Source organism: Stegastes partitus, unplaced genomic scaffold (genome assembly GCF_000690725.1).
Source record: "Stegastes partitus isolate 25-593 unplaced genomic scaffold, Stegastes_partitus-1.0.2 Scaffold896, whole genome shotgun sequence".
Lineage (NCBI taxonomy): Eukaryota > Metazoa > Chordata > Actinopteri > Pomacentridae > Stegastes > Stegastes partitus.
In genome coordinates, this window is record NW_007578627.1 from 289,315 (window position 1) to 304,028 (window position 14,714).

Below are 14,714 nucleotides of genomic sequence, written 5' to 3' on the forward strand. Positions count from 1 at the left end.
GTTTTGCATATTTATTTGACATCCAGAGTCTGCAACACCTCAGGGTTAAGTATTTAACGCAATGCAACCTCAGACACTTTCACGACTTCAGTGACCTCTGCAAGCAACATGGAGATCCACTTCTTCTTGATGCTCCGTTATCTGTCTGCTGGATATTTTTCAAAAACAGTTCCCTATTTTTGTCGTCCAGCTTTTGCAAATCAGTTCCAAAGCTGGACGACATTTTTAGTGGAAGATTTCACCCCATAAAGCTTCCACCTGAGATCGAGCCGACATGCGGAAAGGAAATGTTTCGAGTCATCCAGCTGGTCGTGTAAAAACGTAACGTAGCTCCAGACTATGATGGTCTTTTCATTTCACGCTCGGTTTAACATTCTGCAGTCCATTCTGGTGAATGAAGCCCACGCAAAACTCCAAAATGCTAAGTGGTCAATCCAAACAATACGATGGCTTTTGTAGGGATGTTGACATTTGATGGATTCTTGTCGTCCGACTGTGACGACGATTCTTTTTAACGTGCATACATGAGAGACAGAAACTGAGAAAGGGACCAAAAATACAAGAGAAAATCCACCTTATGGAACCATTTATAAAGTAAGCCATCACATTATTAATCTTTTACTGATTCTTCATGTTTAAAGCGAATAATATGAACAGCTTCTGGGTTGCCATGTTGGGAAAAATTACTGTTGATTCATTGTTCATGAACTCATTAGGAAAGTGCTTCATAATTAGGAACCAGAGTCTCACTTTTCTTATAAACCACCAAGTCTGCAGTTGAATAAACCTTTGAACCACATATTTCACCAGGATCATCTTTAAAGTTATCCCAGACAGAAACTATAAAAAAACGAAGGAATTATCAGGGTTTTTTTTAAACTTTCTAATGGTTTCCAAACAGCTAAATATGTGTGATGTGCAGCTTCATTGGACAATTAACCAAATCATTTCATCAAAATCACTTTTTTCTACACACCTTATATAAAAAAATCTCCAAAAGTAAAGCATTTGCACAAAGCAGATTCTGTGAAAAAACAAAATAACATGTTCCTCGCTGCAGCAGTGAATCCATTAGCAGCTCAGATACAACCCAGAGTCCATTATCTATACACAGTAATCCTCACTAGGGTCGCAGGGGGCTGGAGTCTATCCCAGCTGACTCAGGGTGAAGACAGGTTCACCTGGACAGGTCCCCAATCTGCTAAATGAAACTGAAGAATCACCAATTAACCTCAGCATGTTTCTGGACTTGTGGGAGGAAGCCGGAGAACCCGGAGAGAACCCACGCTGCACGGGGAGAATGTGGAGACTCCACGCAGAAAGATCCTGGGTGTCCTCACCGGGACGCAAACTGACAACCTTCTAGTTTTGAGGCGATGGTGCTGAACACCACGTCACCTTGCAGCCCCAACCAAGAGTCACATGTTAAAAATGCAGGTACTGTTCAGCTGAACTGGGCTGAACTGCAGGCTGTGTACGAGACAAACTAAAAATACGGGTGGTGAAATATTCAAAGTACAGTCACCAGACTTTTCCAGTATTTGGTAACACTTGTGGGCACTTGGAGTATTTATTTATTTTCTTTTAAAAAAATGGAATCAACATGTACCTTTTTTTTTTTATTACTATGATTTTTTTGTGGCATTAGAACTGTGTACTAGGAGTTCTCATAGTTGTGCTGTTTCCATACAGGTGCAAGACTTCATATTGCAGTGAGAGCTGAGCAACCATGAGTAAAAAACACCACAGGAGCAAACACTGCTCGGGGTTCAGTGGAATAATAAATCCAATAACTTTTCTATTAGGCCAACAGAGACGGTTATTAAGCCATCTGCACTTATAAATATCAATAATCAGCGTTTTGCAGCAATCCTTCATGTCTTTAGTTGTAAATGTTTTCACTAAATGGATTTAAATCCGTGGTCTGCAGCAGGGACGCACGATGATAACAGCATGTCATCGGTCGCAGCTGATAAAGCCTTTAAAATGAAACGCTGGCATCAGCCCAAAACGGACACTGACAGGCCGATAAGCTGATGCTGGCTAACGCTCAGCGATGAGTGCAGTTTGAAAATGTTGCATAAAAATAGATGTGCGTTGGAGTAGTTTCCATATTCTGCATTGCATGTTTTCCAGTGGACCTTCACAATAAGAGGAGACATAATAATGTGTTAAATCCACTGCAGGAGAGCTTTAATGTTCTCTGCTGGAAAATACACGTGCACATACCAGCAGTAGCATCAAATATTGGCAAAAACAAACTATCATGCATCCCCTGTTCGCACGTATAACAATGATAACTTTATTTCTATAGCGCCTTTGAAAACCAGAGTTTACAAAGTGCTTGACGAGGTAAAAGAGTAAAGAAGGACACTCAGGAAGGCTCCAAACAGAAGTGGAGAAATAGAGCGAAACATGGCGAAAGATTTTCAAAACGAATCAATACAAGAACACCAGCTGAAATATTAAAACCGCCAAAAAATGCCGTATCCAAGTCTGGATAAAAAAAACAAACAAACGGAATAAAAGAAAATAGAGCCGTGAAGCCATGGCTAGAAGTAATAATACCAGTGGTGAATAAATAAAGAGAAAAAGGAGAATACAAAGAGCAAATTAAAGAATAAATAAATGAATAAAAATAGGTGGTATCTTTAAAAGCAAGCCTAGAAAAATGGGTTCGTTTAAAAGGTTCAATCAGGACCAGACTGATCAACTAAACAAAGGATCAGCAGGCAGGGATATGTAGTGATCCGTGGCGTATACAGGTATAAAATCTGAATAAAAACATGTTGCATCTCACAAAAGGGTTTGAGAAATGACACTAAGGGCTGGTTACACACAGGTGCTATTTTACCTGAAACACCTGCAGACCTGCGTGCTGGGGGCGTGTCCCATTACCAACACGTGACTCTACCTGTTTGTGCATCATCCTCCTCTGATCGCCTGTTTCCTGCAGACAGCCGCTCATATCATGTTCATTACGGGCCCACCCACTCCCGCTGTATCAGTAAGTGGGCTTGCAGATGCCCTGGAGACAGGGCTTTGCAGGAATCACAGAGCCTCGGGCGCTGCTGCTGATTTGACGAGTTCACGTCAAAGTCAGGAGGAGAAACTTTATTTATTTTTTTCTCCATTTCCAGTCACGCCTTTGCTTTATTTAATCAGAGCAGTGATCTGAAGGAACCGGCTGCGTGAAGCTCTGCAGCCAGATCCACTGGGAAAAAAAAAAGAGTCATGAAATAGAAGATTTTTACGCAAAATCAAACGTTTGCATAAATGAAATGATGGTTGATGTGAACTCGGTGCCACATTGGCGCTCAGTGAATGGGCTGATTTGCTTTTGGGTGTGGAGGGGTGAGGAGTGTGTGTGTGTGTGTGTGTGTGTGTGTGTGTGAGAGAGAGAGAGAGAGAGAGAGAGAGAGAGAGAGAGAGGCAGGTGGAAAGGGGGAGGGGACTGGGGTGGTCCAGACAGTCGCTCCTTGTGTACCTCACACTCAGCCTCTGCGCATCATTTAAGGGGGGAGTCCGGCCGTCGCTTTCCCCGGTACAGTCGCACCCCCGCCTGGCTGCCTGGCTGCCTGGCTGCTCGCTGACAACACAGCCTCTCTCCTGCGCTCTCCCAACACTTTTGGGTTTTTTTGTTTTGTTTTGTTTTTCCTTCCCTCCTCTTCCTCCTCCTCCTCTGAAGCAACTAAAACGCACCGCCGTTTCATGGAATATATTCCAGGCGCATTTGCTCTCCTCTAACCGAGAAAAGGAGCGCACGGTGGAGAGAAAAAATAAACCGCGATTCATGGACGCATCACCATGAGGATACTCCAACTACCAACAAGGTACAAGTGTGATTTTTTATTTTATTTCCACTCCTCTGTATTTGCATCAGATTGCATCGCTTTCGTGCTCCGTAGTTGTGTTTGGGAGGACTTGCGGCTGGGTGGGATGCGTTTTGGTGCTATATTGTCTTATCGCAGCAGCGCTGGTGGAAGGATGTCTGCATCGCGGACAGAAAATCTCGCTGCAGTCAGTGTAGTCAGTGGGCCTTTTTTTTTTTTTTTTCTTCTTCATTCAAAACGTCTCTGAGAAGAAATGCACTGATGCTCTCTATAAACATGTGTGTTGCTGCCACAGGATCCTGGAGCATCATCACTGTCAGCAGCTGTAGTCTCTCCATCAGACAAAAAAGAAAAAATCCATGATTTGCTTTCATTCTGCATCTGAGGTGTTATTTTAAAGTAGCCTCTCTTTAACATTCTGCTTTGGAGACAGACAGCCTCATGTATTATTCCTCTTTTGGATCTCATGCATGGCTTCTTTACTCACACCATCAAAGTTGCCCATATCAAGGCCCCCCTAGTCCGTCACACTAGAATTTAAAATAAAAATAAAAATCATTACTGGGTCACATTTCTGTGGGATTTTTTTTTTTATATTCCTCACTTAAGGCACCAGTTCCCCTTGACATGACATTGGCAGTGAAGCTCGGAAGTATTGTTTACCTCTCTGAGCTGGCTGAGACGCCTTTTTTTTTCTTCTTCTCTTCCCTTCATGAACAAGTGGTACACAGCACAATGCTTAGACTCTCCAATCAGGCCAAACAAGGTCCTTGAATTAGATGCAGGCATGATGGAAGAGACGGAGAGCAGGGAGGATGAATGGGGATGTGCTGCAGTACTTGGTGAAGTGTTCTGTGTGCCTCGTATTGATTTTAACTTTTCTCTGGACACATAAGACGCAGAACCAGAGCTGTGTTTGGTGCCGTATTTGAATAGCTGTCCGCACGCCGCCGCCGCGGTCTGAGCTCTCAGATGCATGCTGTGGCAGTCAGCTGATTGGATGGCAGCCACAATACAGGCTGAGAACTTCCTTATCTGTTTTAATTTTCATACATTTGACTCGAGCGCTGGAATGAGCAGCAGGAGATTGAATGATTAAGTCACACGATTCTGGTTTCAGCGTTCATTTATCAAGCCCGGCACTTGTTCTGGGCTTATTTAGCATATAATTAATCTCCAACCCTCTCAAAATCAATGAAAATATAGTTTGGTCCTTGAATCAGAAACCACATATAGGCTGCATTGTGCTTATATTTGACTCACTGATGACTCATCCTCAGTTTTATGAAAATCTGTCACAATACGAGTTGTTCTGCAGTTAATTGCTGTGTTCAAATTGCATTTTGTTGTCATGCTCTCGTTCCTCTGGTTTATTTTGTGTCATTTCAAAGCGATATCAATTGGCATTTTAAGAGCAGTGCATGATGTTCCTGGTATGTTAGGGTGCAAACATGTACAAACACAGATCTGTTAGCCAGTGAGTAAATAACTAAATTCATTCCACAGAATATAAAGACAAACAATTCTTTGTTCGCAGGGAGGACCTGGCATGGACCGCTGTGTCTAAATGAAGTGGTTCAGCCATGCAATGTTCCTGGAAGGCAGTGATTCTGCTGGCCTTGGCCTCCATTGCCATCCAGTACACGGCCATCCGGACACTCACCTCCAAGCCTTTCCAGCTGTGCCCGCTGCCCAGCCCCCAGAACTGCGGTCTGGGTGGCCAGGAGACGGAGCCTCCGTTTGAGCGGGGAACAGCAGGCAGCGGCGGCTGCGATGACTACCCTTACTTTTCCATCAACGCCACGCGGAAAACCCACATCCTGGTCCTGGCCACCACGCGCAGCGGCTCCTCGTTCGTCGGCCAGCTGCTCAACCAGCACCAGGAGGTCTTCTACCTGTTCGAGCCCCTCTACCATGTCCAGACCACGCTGATTCCTCGCCTGTCTCACAGCCGCAACGCCGCCGACCGGCGCGTGATGCTGGGCGCCAGTCGAGACCTTCTGCGGAGCCTCTACGGCTGCGACCTCTACTTCCTGGAGAGCTACATCAAGCCGACGCCCATGAATCACACCACGGACAAACTGTTCCGCCGTGGCGCCAGCCGAGCGCTGTGCCAGCAGCCCGTGTGCGACGCCTTCGGTCCCGCCGACGTCAACGTGGAGGAAGGCGACTGCGTTAAGAAATGCACGACTCTAAACATGACGCTGGCGACGGAGGCGTGCCGCGAGAAGCGACACGTGGCCATCAAAATCGTCCGGGTGCCGGAGATCGGAGATCTGCGCGCTTTGGTCGAAGACCCGCGGCTGAATATCAAAGTGATTCAACTGGTGAGAGACCCGCGTGGCATCCTGTCCTCACGGATCGAGACGTTCAGGGATACATATCGTCTGTGGCGCATTTGGAGGGCCACGGGGAGGAGGCCCTACAATCTAGACTTGAGTCAGCTCACAGTCGTGTGTGAAGACTTTCTCAGTTCTGTTTCTACTGGCCTCAGCCATCCCTACTGGCTGAAAGGGAAATACATGTTGGTTCGATATGAGGATTTGGCAAGAAATCCGCTTCTTAAGACAAAGGAGATCTATGACTATCTGGGGCTGCCTATGGATAAAAACGTGGAAGACTGGATACATGCAAACACTCGGGGCAGCAATGAGCCTTCAGCCAAACACAAGTTTGGTACAGTGAGGGACTCGGCAGCTAACGCAGAGAGCTGGCGTTTGAAACTGTCTTATGACATGGTGGAATACACACAGACTGTGTGTCAGAAAGTACTTCACCAGCTGGGATACAAGGCTGTGAAATCAGTGGAGGAACTGAAGAACATGTCCCTCTCGCTGGTACAGGACAAAACTTTTGTACCGTTTTTGTAACAAAGATAGTTCTCTAATGACTATTTTTGATATATTTATAATTGTTGCCTTATAAGTTCCTTAGTTTGTTTGTTTTTCATTTTCTGTCATTTTCTTTCTCGAGATTTGCACTAAAGATTTTTGAATGCACCAAGGGAACTGTGGATGATTCCCCAAATGTTACAGAACAGCACATTTTCAACACAACGTAATCAAACGAGCTAGTTTACAAATGTCTCATTATTTACTTTTTACATGAGTAGGACAAATTCAAGGCACTGTCTTCATTATTTCTCCTGTATGCAAGATGTTGTCTAGACAGAAGTGAAATGTTGCCCTGGGAATATGAGCTTTGGGAGGGGGTTTTGAAAAGCAGACATGTTTTTTTTGGTTTTGTTTTTTTGTTTTTTTTCAGACCTGTGATGGCAAATTTTGACTGTACAAGCCCTACTGTGCAATAAATAGTGAATGTCGCAGTCAACCTTTACCACTATGGCATTTTATCCACGTGGGGAGGAGAGAGGAGATACTTCTGACAGATGCCACGCTTGCAAAGGATAATTGCAGACAATTAATAGGCTCTCAAGTTAAAGGGACAGAATCCCATTGGAGGTCATGAGTGTTTCATCAGAGGATTTACAACCATCTGTGGTAGACAAACACGCGCTAATGAGAGGTAATGCTGAAATCTTCATTATAGTTTTCCAAGATGATTTGGGGAAAAAAAAAAATGGATGTAGACACGATGTAGGTTCTCAAGCGAGTAGAAGAACCTCTGTTTTATTTATCACTTTATTTATGTTTTAATCTGTAGAGTCCATCTATTCTCAACTGTTCACGGTGTGGAATTTACACGGCCTGTTGTGTCTTCAATTAAAATGTTTATGACACTGTTGTACGCTCGTACTGTTAAGTTAGAAAAGGATTTCCTTGGAAACAGAAACACTTCAGAGTGAAAGAACTCTTCTCAAGCAATACAGCACAGACCCCTGGACTGAACATGTTGCATCTGTGTTTATCTGGCAGATGAAAGATTCATAACTGAGGAAGATATGTCTTTGTAGAGCAGGTTGTACTCCACATTCCAATTTTTGCAGGATTTGCGGGCACAGCGCGGCCATGTTTACAAAGCGTATCCACATTAGATCATATACAAAGAGCATTACAGCAGTGGCTGCGCATAATCTGGGACAAAACCCTTGATTTTATATATATATATATAAATATAGAGAGAGAGCGAGTAGCAGCTGATGTGCAGCTTCAACCAGGCGATGCTGAGGCCAAGTCGGACACACGCTACAGTTCTGTAATTAAAATACTGCTCAACACATTAAGCATTTGCCAATCTGAGCTATTTGAAATCTAGCTCATATAGCATTCCTAAACTCAAGCACAAACACCATTATTGTTTGTGTCATTAACCATATCATGAGTTATTCTGATATTGGTGGACTCTTATTGCTGCAAATATAAAAACAGATTTTTACCCCCAATGGGCACAAACAGCTGCATCGTGGTAAACATTCGCACAGTTGTATGGCAGCTTATGCAGTGGCTAGTTTGGCTTCCCGGCTAGCGTGCAGAGAGAACAGCCATCATTTCATGCTCACATTTTCTATTACTGTAGCAGCTTTAAAAAAGCCGACTGTCGGTTTGGACCAGCTAGCACAGAACCTGTCAAGGGTGTGTGCACGAAACACAGCTGCACCTACAAAATGCAAAGTAGACACCTTCCACGGCGGCGATATCGGTAAACACGCTGAATTTAATACGACGAGCGTGTTGGATTTAAAAGTTGGCAAAAAAACAAAGCAGGCTGTTTGAGACAGTGAGAGCAGAATTAATTATTGCTGCAGCTTTATTGCAAAAATGTCACTTTCAGGGAATAACAACACTAATAACTGCACTCTATCAGATGACTACAGGCTAAATATTATATAGATCTTGGTCTTGAGATCCTCTGTCATACCCTAAGACCATGAGGTTTTATATTTAATTCCGGGAACCACACTGTACATCCAGTAACGATGCAGGTATACCCTGAGTAGAGATCAAAGTCATGTCAGTCAGACAACATAGATAAAAATGTAAAAAGAAAAAGCCTTTTTTTTTGGGTGAATTTACCTTTCTACAAACTGGAATGTTGCTGTCCATGATGCATAACTGTGCAGTCAAGATGCTCATTTATTTTGCATGCAATGACCACTTGTTTACCCATAAGATACAAACCGTGTGAATGGAGCATCACACGCCCGGGCTCATCAGTATTGGTGACCGGATGTCCATTGAGATGCAGAGCACAAACCTTTGATCCTCCTCTGTGCCGAGACTGGAGGCAAACTCTCTCTCTCCCTCTCTCCTGCCTGTGCTTCCTCCATCATCCACCTCTTTCTTTCTTACAGAGATCTCAGGGGATTGTTCCTTTGCTTCAGTGCTCACTCTCTGTTTTTCACTTTACCTCAGAATCTTCTGGATGTGCTTGGCATATTTTTAATTTAAAAAACTTTATAAAAAAGAGAAAAAAAAATGGAAATGGCTGCAAAGCTGAATTCTTACGATTTCTTTGAGCAATTAAAGGATTAGTTTGACGTTTCTGGGAAACACGTCTTCTGTCAGAGGGTCAGAAGAGACGACCGATATCGCTCCCGTGTCCTAGTGTTAAGCATGAAGCTGCAGCTAGCAGATGGTGGGCTTAGCTCAGCTGGAACTGGAAACAGGTAGCCTAGTGCTGTCTCACGATAACAAAATCCACCATGCAGCGCTTTGTACATGTGTTTTTAAGCAACTCTTGGCCGTCTTCACCACTGCTCAGTATTTGTTCTGCTGCTAGTGTGCAGAAACAAGTTCTATCACTCTTCTAAGCCAATGCTGTTTGCCAGAAACGGAATAATTTCCCCAAAATTGAACATCAAATCAAAGGGGAAGCCAGCTCCAGAATGCCTCTGAGCTGTTGTGTGACAGTGGATCAGTCTTTAACCTGTCGACGGTGCCAGTACGTCTCTTTTAATGGGCTTTAATGGGTCCAGGAAAGCGCCGGCGATGGCAGTCTCTGGAAAGCGTAGCTGGACTGTATTTTTGCTGTGTCATTTATATCTCATTTACTTACCGTAAAATAAAGAAAGCTAACATCATCGGACAGATCGTCAATAACCTTGCAGCTGAGGAATATCTATCCGGACACGTACATGTCTGAACTGAAGCTCTCAATTAAACTCCACTTGGCTCCTTGTTCCTAATGCCAGACTGTGACAGTTTGTCAGGAACGCTGCTCCTCCACCACATGCCTGACCCCCGCACACAGTCTGCAGCCTGCTCTCCATGTGTCGGTGCGTCGCTGAGCCCCTCGTGTTGTTTATTGTGTCCCAGGGCTGAACATATGGTTCACAAGCCCCTGGAAGAAATGACAGAAAATCCCTCTCTGTCCCCGTCTCCCTCTCGCTTTTTATTCTTATCCCGCTCATAATGTGACCTTAATAATCTGACCCGGTGTGACTGCATGACAGAGCAGATAGATATATTTGCCTCCTTCCTGCACACTGTTGTGAACATGTCCTGGTTGCTACTTGCTAGTGAGCAGAGGATGCCAAAAGAAAAGGAATAAAGTGACAAAAAAAAAAGAAAGCTGAGGTGAAAATCTGCTGCTCGCACATCTCGCTTTTGTCTTTGTGTGTGTGTGTGTTTCTGTTCTGCCACTTAGCAGGATCCAGTGAAGCTACGATGTGAGAAAGCCCACTGAACTGAACAGAATCATGTGAATTGCAGCACTTAAACATGTGCCACTATAGCCGAGGTGAACGCTGGATATGCGTTTCCACGTACCGGCGAGCGGGAATCATCTGCGACCCTTCGACACGTCACCGAGGTTTCACGCTGTTGGAAGCTCCGTCTGAGCAGCCTTGATGATTCAAATCAGTCGGCGCTCAGGTGACTGCTCCTTTTTTTTCTCCCTTTTCTTTTAAAGAGCTGAGCGGCGCAATCAAATCTATTCATGTAAAAAAAAATCACGTGATGCTTTTATTCAACTTTTTCCTGCGCAGGTTGTCCAAGTTGTTGTTTGATTGCTGCTAGAAAGGAAGCGGGGGGGTTTTTGGCGAGCTGGGCTTTGCCAGAAGTGCCAGCTTAATTGAAGCTGTCAGCAGGTCAGCGTAACGGAGGCGTAGCAACCAGGTCATTATGTAGTTAGAGATTCAGAACGACGTGTAAGGTTTAATAGGCAGAGCGGCTTTGAAATTACACTTCTTCCAAAAAAAGAAATGAAATATTCTCTGCAATCTGGGACCTGTATCCCTCTGGGCGTTCACATTTTTTCATTGCAGTGATTAAAATCCCAATTTAAAGTCATATTTATTGCTCATTTCAGCACTCGGAATCATTTGGCATCTGTCAGCGAGCACATTGTTGGTGGATGACGCTGCACGAAGCATGTTTCAAAACCTGAAACATCACAACTTGTAATACGATCATTGAATAAATTAGTTTTCATGCCAACCTATTTTTTTTTTTAAAGATTTAATGTATTGAAGCATTGAAGCAACTTATCTTTAAATGAGAGGAAAGACTAGAAATGATAGTGTGTCCCTTAAATGCGAGGAGCTGCAGCTGCAACTGGCGAGCATAGGTTACTCTCTCCGCCTCGCCTGCTTCTCACACACTCACATTCGCACTGAGGAGCCATTGATGGCTAATTCCCCCGTGGAAATGTGGTTATAGGTGAGCGAGAGTGTGTGTGTGTGTGTGTGTGTGTCGGCGCGTATATGCGCTCGCAGCCTCGGTCAGGCCGGTCAGCGCGGCTTACGTCACTGCGGTCAGCTGTGGCTCCCTCCGCTCGCATTCTCCCCTCGGCTGGCCTGGAAAGCCGCGCACAAGCAAACAAGTATGAGCAGTCATGAGCTAAAAATGAGACTCTCGGGGGCTCTGGGAATAGAAGAAACATGGAAATAGCTCAACTTTGACGCCTGTGTGACATTTTGATTCGCGGATATAAAAGTTGCAAATACGTTGGAAACCTTTGGCGGCGCTGAGTGACGGAGAGCCAACCTGGGCAGAGCGCTGCCAGGCATAAATCCTGATCAAACTCTTGACTACCAAACATCCATTTGTTTTCCGGGGGACTTTGAGGTTGTAAATCCGAGCTCTAACGGCGCGGCGGCGAATCGAGGCAGCAGTGCAGATGTGTAAAATATGATTTCATGTAAAATCCCAGTCACGTAACAGAGGTCTCCCGTGTGATCTTTAGGGCAAAATGCAAGGATTTTTTTTTTTTTTTTTTTTCCAATCTACATATAGAGCCAGAGAGCATTTTCTCATAAATCCTCGCTGAGATAAGCAGCGGTTGTGCAGCGTTATCTGCAGAATTGTGCAGCCTGGCGTGTATAGATTTTAGCCTTGGCTTTGCATCACAGCTTTCGCCAGACATGTTTGTCAATTTCTCTCAAAAAGCGAAAATCCCCCGACATGTGTAGAATTCTGACTCGCAACATATGTTCTTCTCTACTCCTTCGGCTCTGGAGAATAGGCTGGCACGAGTACTGTCCGCTGTGTGTGTTTGTTTTATTTGCATTCAATATCCACTATAAATAGGGTTTTGTATTAGGCTGATATTTTATTCAACATATCGGCAACCTCTCGGGCCTTGAGGCCGTTCCAACAGACAGCACTTTGTAAAAACAAAAAAAGACTAATTCTAACATCACAGATTCATCTGTTATTAGCTTTATCAGCCTGCGATGCTATATCCCGAATAAAAACATAGATTTGATATCTTTAGGCTTGTTTCTCTCTTTAGTTGCTTCTGATTTTGATCGAGAACATGAAAGAAATGTTTTAGGTGCAACAATCCAACAGTGGAGCCAACAGAGAACACTAAAAATTGGCATAAAAAAATAATACATCATCGTTATTTCAATTCGTTTCTCCATACTGGTTCCCACCAAGCCATTCAACATCCAGCTTCCTTATTACAGATTTACTACGTTCTTCCTCAACACGGTTGCTGTCCAAGGTCTCCGAGTGAAACGGTGTAAAAGATTAATATCTGTGGAACGATAACATGACTCTGCCGAGGATGGCGTTACGTTTTCTTCCCACAACTCAGATTGATGTTCTCCAGAGAGCTCCTAAACACACGTTACCGTCCGTTAATTTCAGTGCCTCTCATTAATTTGCTCTCATGGTGAAATCCAGTTGAAATGTCTCTCAAAAAGCTAAATGCAAAAAAAATGGGAGTTCACAGTGGTTGTTATGACATGCAGCGCTTGGACAGATCATCTGAGGTGAGATATAGTCCAAATTATGGTTTCTGTTTCTTATTTTTAATAGTCTTTATTTATAGATTTGGATGTAGACGGTCAGAAGCATCAGAAAATGCGACAAGTGATGGGAAATGTTTGTATGTCAGTGCAATGCAATCAAAAATGACCAATATGAGTGGATTCTTTAATCTGCTACCCATGTCAGGAGGATAAAATCACACCAAAGCATTTGGTAATCGCTGAAAGAAACAGAATTTGATGCATAATTTCTTTGGTTTGTCCATTATTTCTTCCAGTTATGATAAAATGCACCATAAAAAAGTCCAACAGGTCAAGAGAAGAGCTGCCAGATTATCAATAAGATGGCAAAAAATAAATCCAAATAATAAATGATAAACTAGAAAGTTGCATTATTAGCCACATTATTCAAAAAAGGTGACTCAACCAAATAAAATGTCTTTTTTCCTTCCTCTTGCATGTCTTACAAATCCAGATTTCTGGAAAATTCCTAGATTTTAGCAATTAGCGTTATCGTTTTATTGGTTTTATTACTGACAGAAATCATTGTCTCTCTCTTTATGGTTAAGAAATGCTCAATGTCACAATAAAATTGAGAAACTCTCTTGCGTATGATGGTCAAAGCTACGTACTGTGTTTTATCCCACTGCACCACAGTCTGCATTTCTTCCTAATTTGACTCTATTTCCTCAAAAGACGCCTTAATGTAGAGGGACATGCATCTCCTAAATTGAATACTACTCAGAAAAAGCTGCAGTCACAGAAGTACAGCCATGAATCAAGCAACTGTACCTTGAGAATATAGCATACAGCTGAAGAAGTGTGGGCTGAGGACGGATCTATTCGTGTTAGAAAACCTCTCATACTTTAATTATACTACCAGCAGCTTGTACTGTTGACTCCAGCAAGACGAGCGAGGTCCTTGGTTTCACGTTATTTGCACTTTATTTGCAGCCTCCACTTACCCTGAAAAGGCTGCATGCTCCGTGACACTGTGCTATAGATAATTTTGCCATGATACAAAACATTTCCAGATCCAATCTAAAGCAACACCTGAGAGGAAACCGGTGTCCTTGTGCAGTCGGTGCAGAATGTATGCCACCCTAAATAAACCAAAAGGGAGCAGAATATATTAACTCTCCAGAGGAAATAACACATCTGCTCAACATATGCTCCTCTGGTCCTTGGAGATCTGCCGGATGATGTCGGAAATGCTCGGATAATACCGGACAACGAGTCAAACACAAATTGCCTTTATGCTACGTTGCGACCTTTTATAACAAACGCCAGTTCTTTGTACCACAGCCTCATTGACGAGGTATAGATCTGCTGAATTTATGTCACAATCTAACCATCAGTAATGAAACCAGTCCGGTAGCTATAAGATAGCACATCCGAGAAGAGCATCAAAGCAGCTTCCTGTACCTTTAATGTGGTCGGAGCTGCAGGGGCAACACAAATCCTCGTCCTTGTAACTAGAGACTCCTTACTGCTGCTCTGCTCCCGAGACGATGCCAGTAAAACCTCGGTTTGCGATGCTTTCTCCGCCTCAAACTGAGCCCGGTATTGTCAGTTCTTTAACAGTTACTGCTGCCCTCTGAGTGTGTTAAACAGTTTCTGCCTTTTCTTTGTAAACTTTCACACGATGAGTATTCAAATCATATTAGAGGATAGAACATGTTCTGATTTTTTAATGACGCCCACGCTTCCTGGCCGCCCACACAACCTGAACTTTTGGGCAGCTGTGGCTCAGTTGGTAGAGT

At 43.7% G+C, this 14,714-nt stretch overlaps 1 protein-coding gene across 1 annotated transcript; it reads left to right on the forward strand.

Annotated features, from left to right (window-relative positions):
* Nucleotides 1–3,693: 3,693 nt before the first annotated feature.
* On the forward strand, nucleotides 3,694–7,163 carry chst1 (carbohydrate (keratan sulfate Gal-6) sulfotransferase 1). The gene is made up of 2 exons (XM_008293608.1): nucleotides 3,694–3,833; nucleotides 5,371–7,163. Exon 2 carries the CDS (start codon nucleotides 5,417–5,419, stop codon nucleotides 6,701–6,703), a length of 1,287 nt encoding a protein of 428 aa, XP_008291830.1. The 5' UTR covers nucleotides 3,694–3,833; nucleotides 5,371–5,416; the 3' UTR covers nucleotides 6,704–7,163.
* Nucleotides 7,164–14,714: the final 7,551 nt, after the last annotated feature.

What these genes read in the sequence shown, in the direction of transcription:
- chst1 (XM_008293608.1), top strand. Translation starts at nt 5,417, where the DNA reads ATGCAATGTTCCTGGAAGGCAGTGATTCTGCTGGCCTTGGCCTCCATT.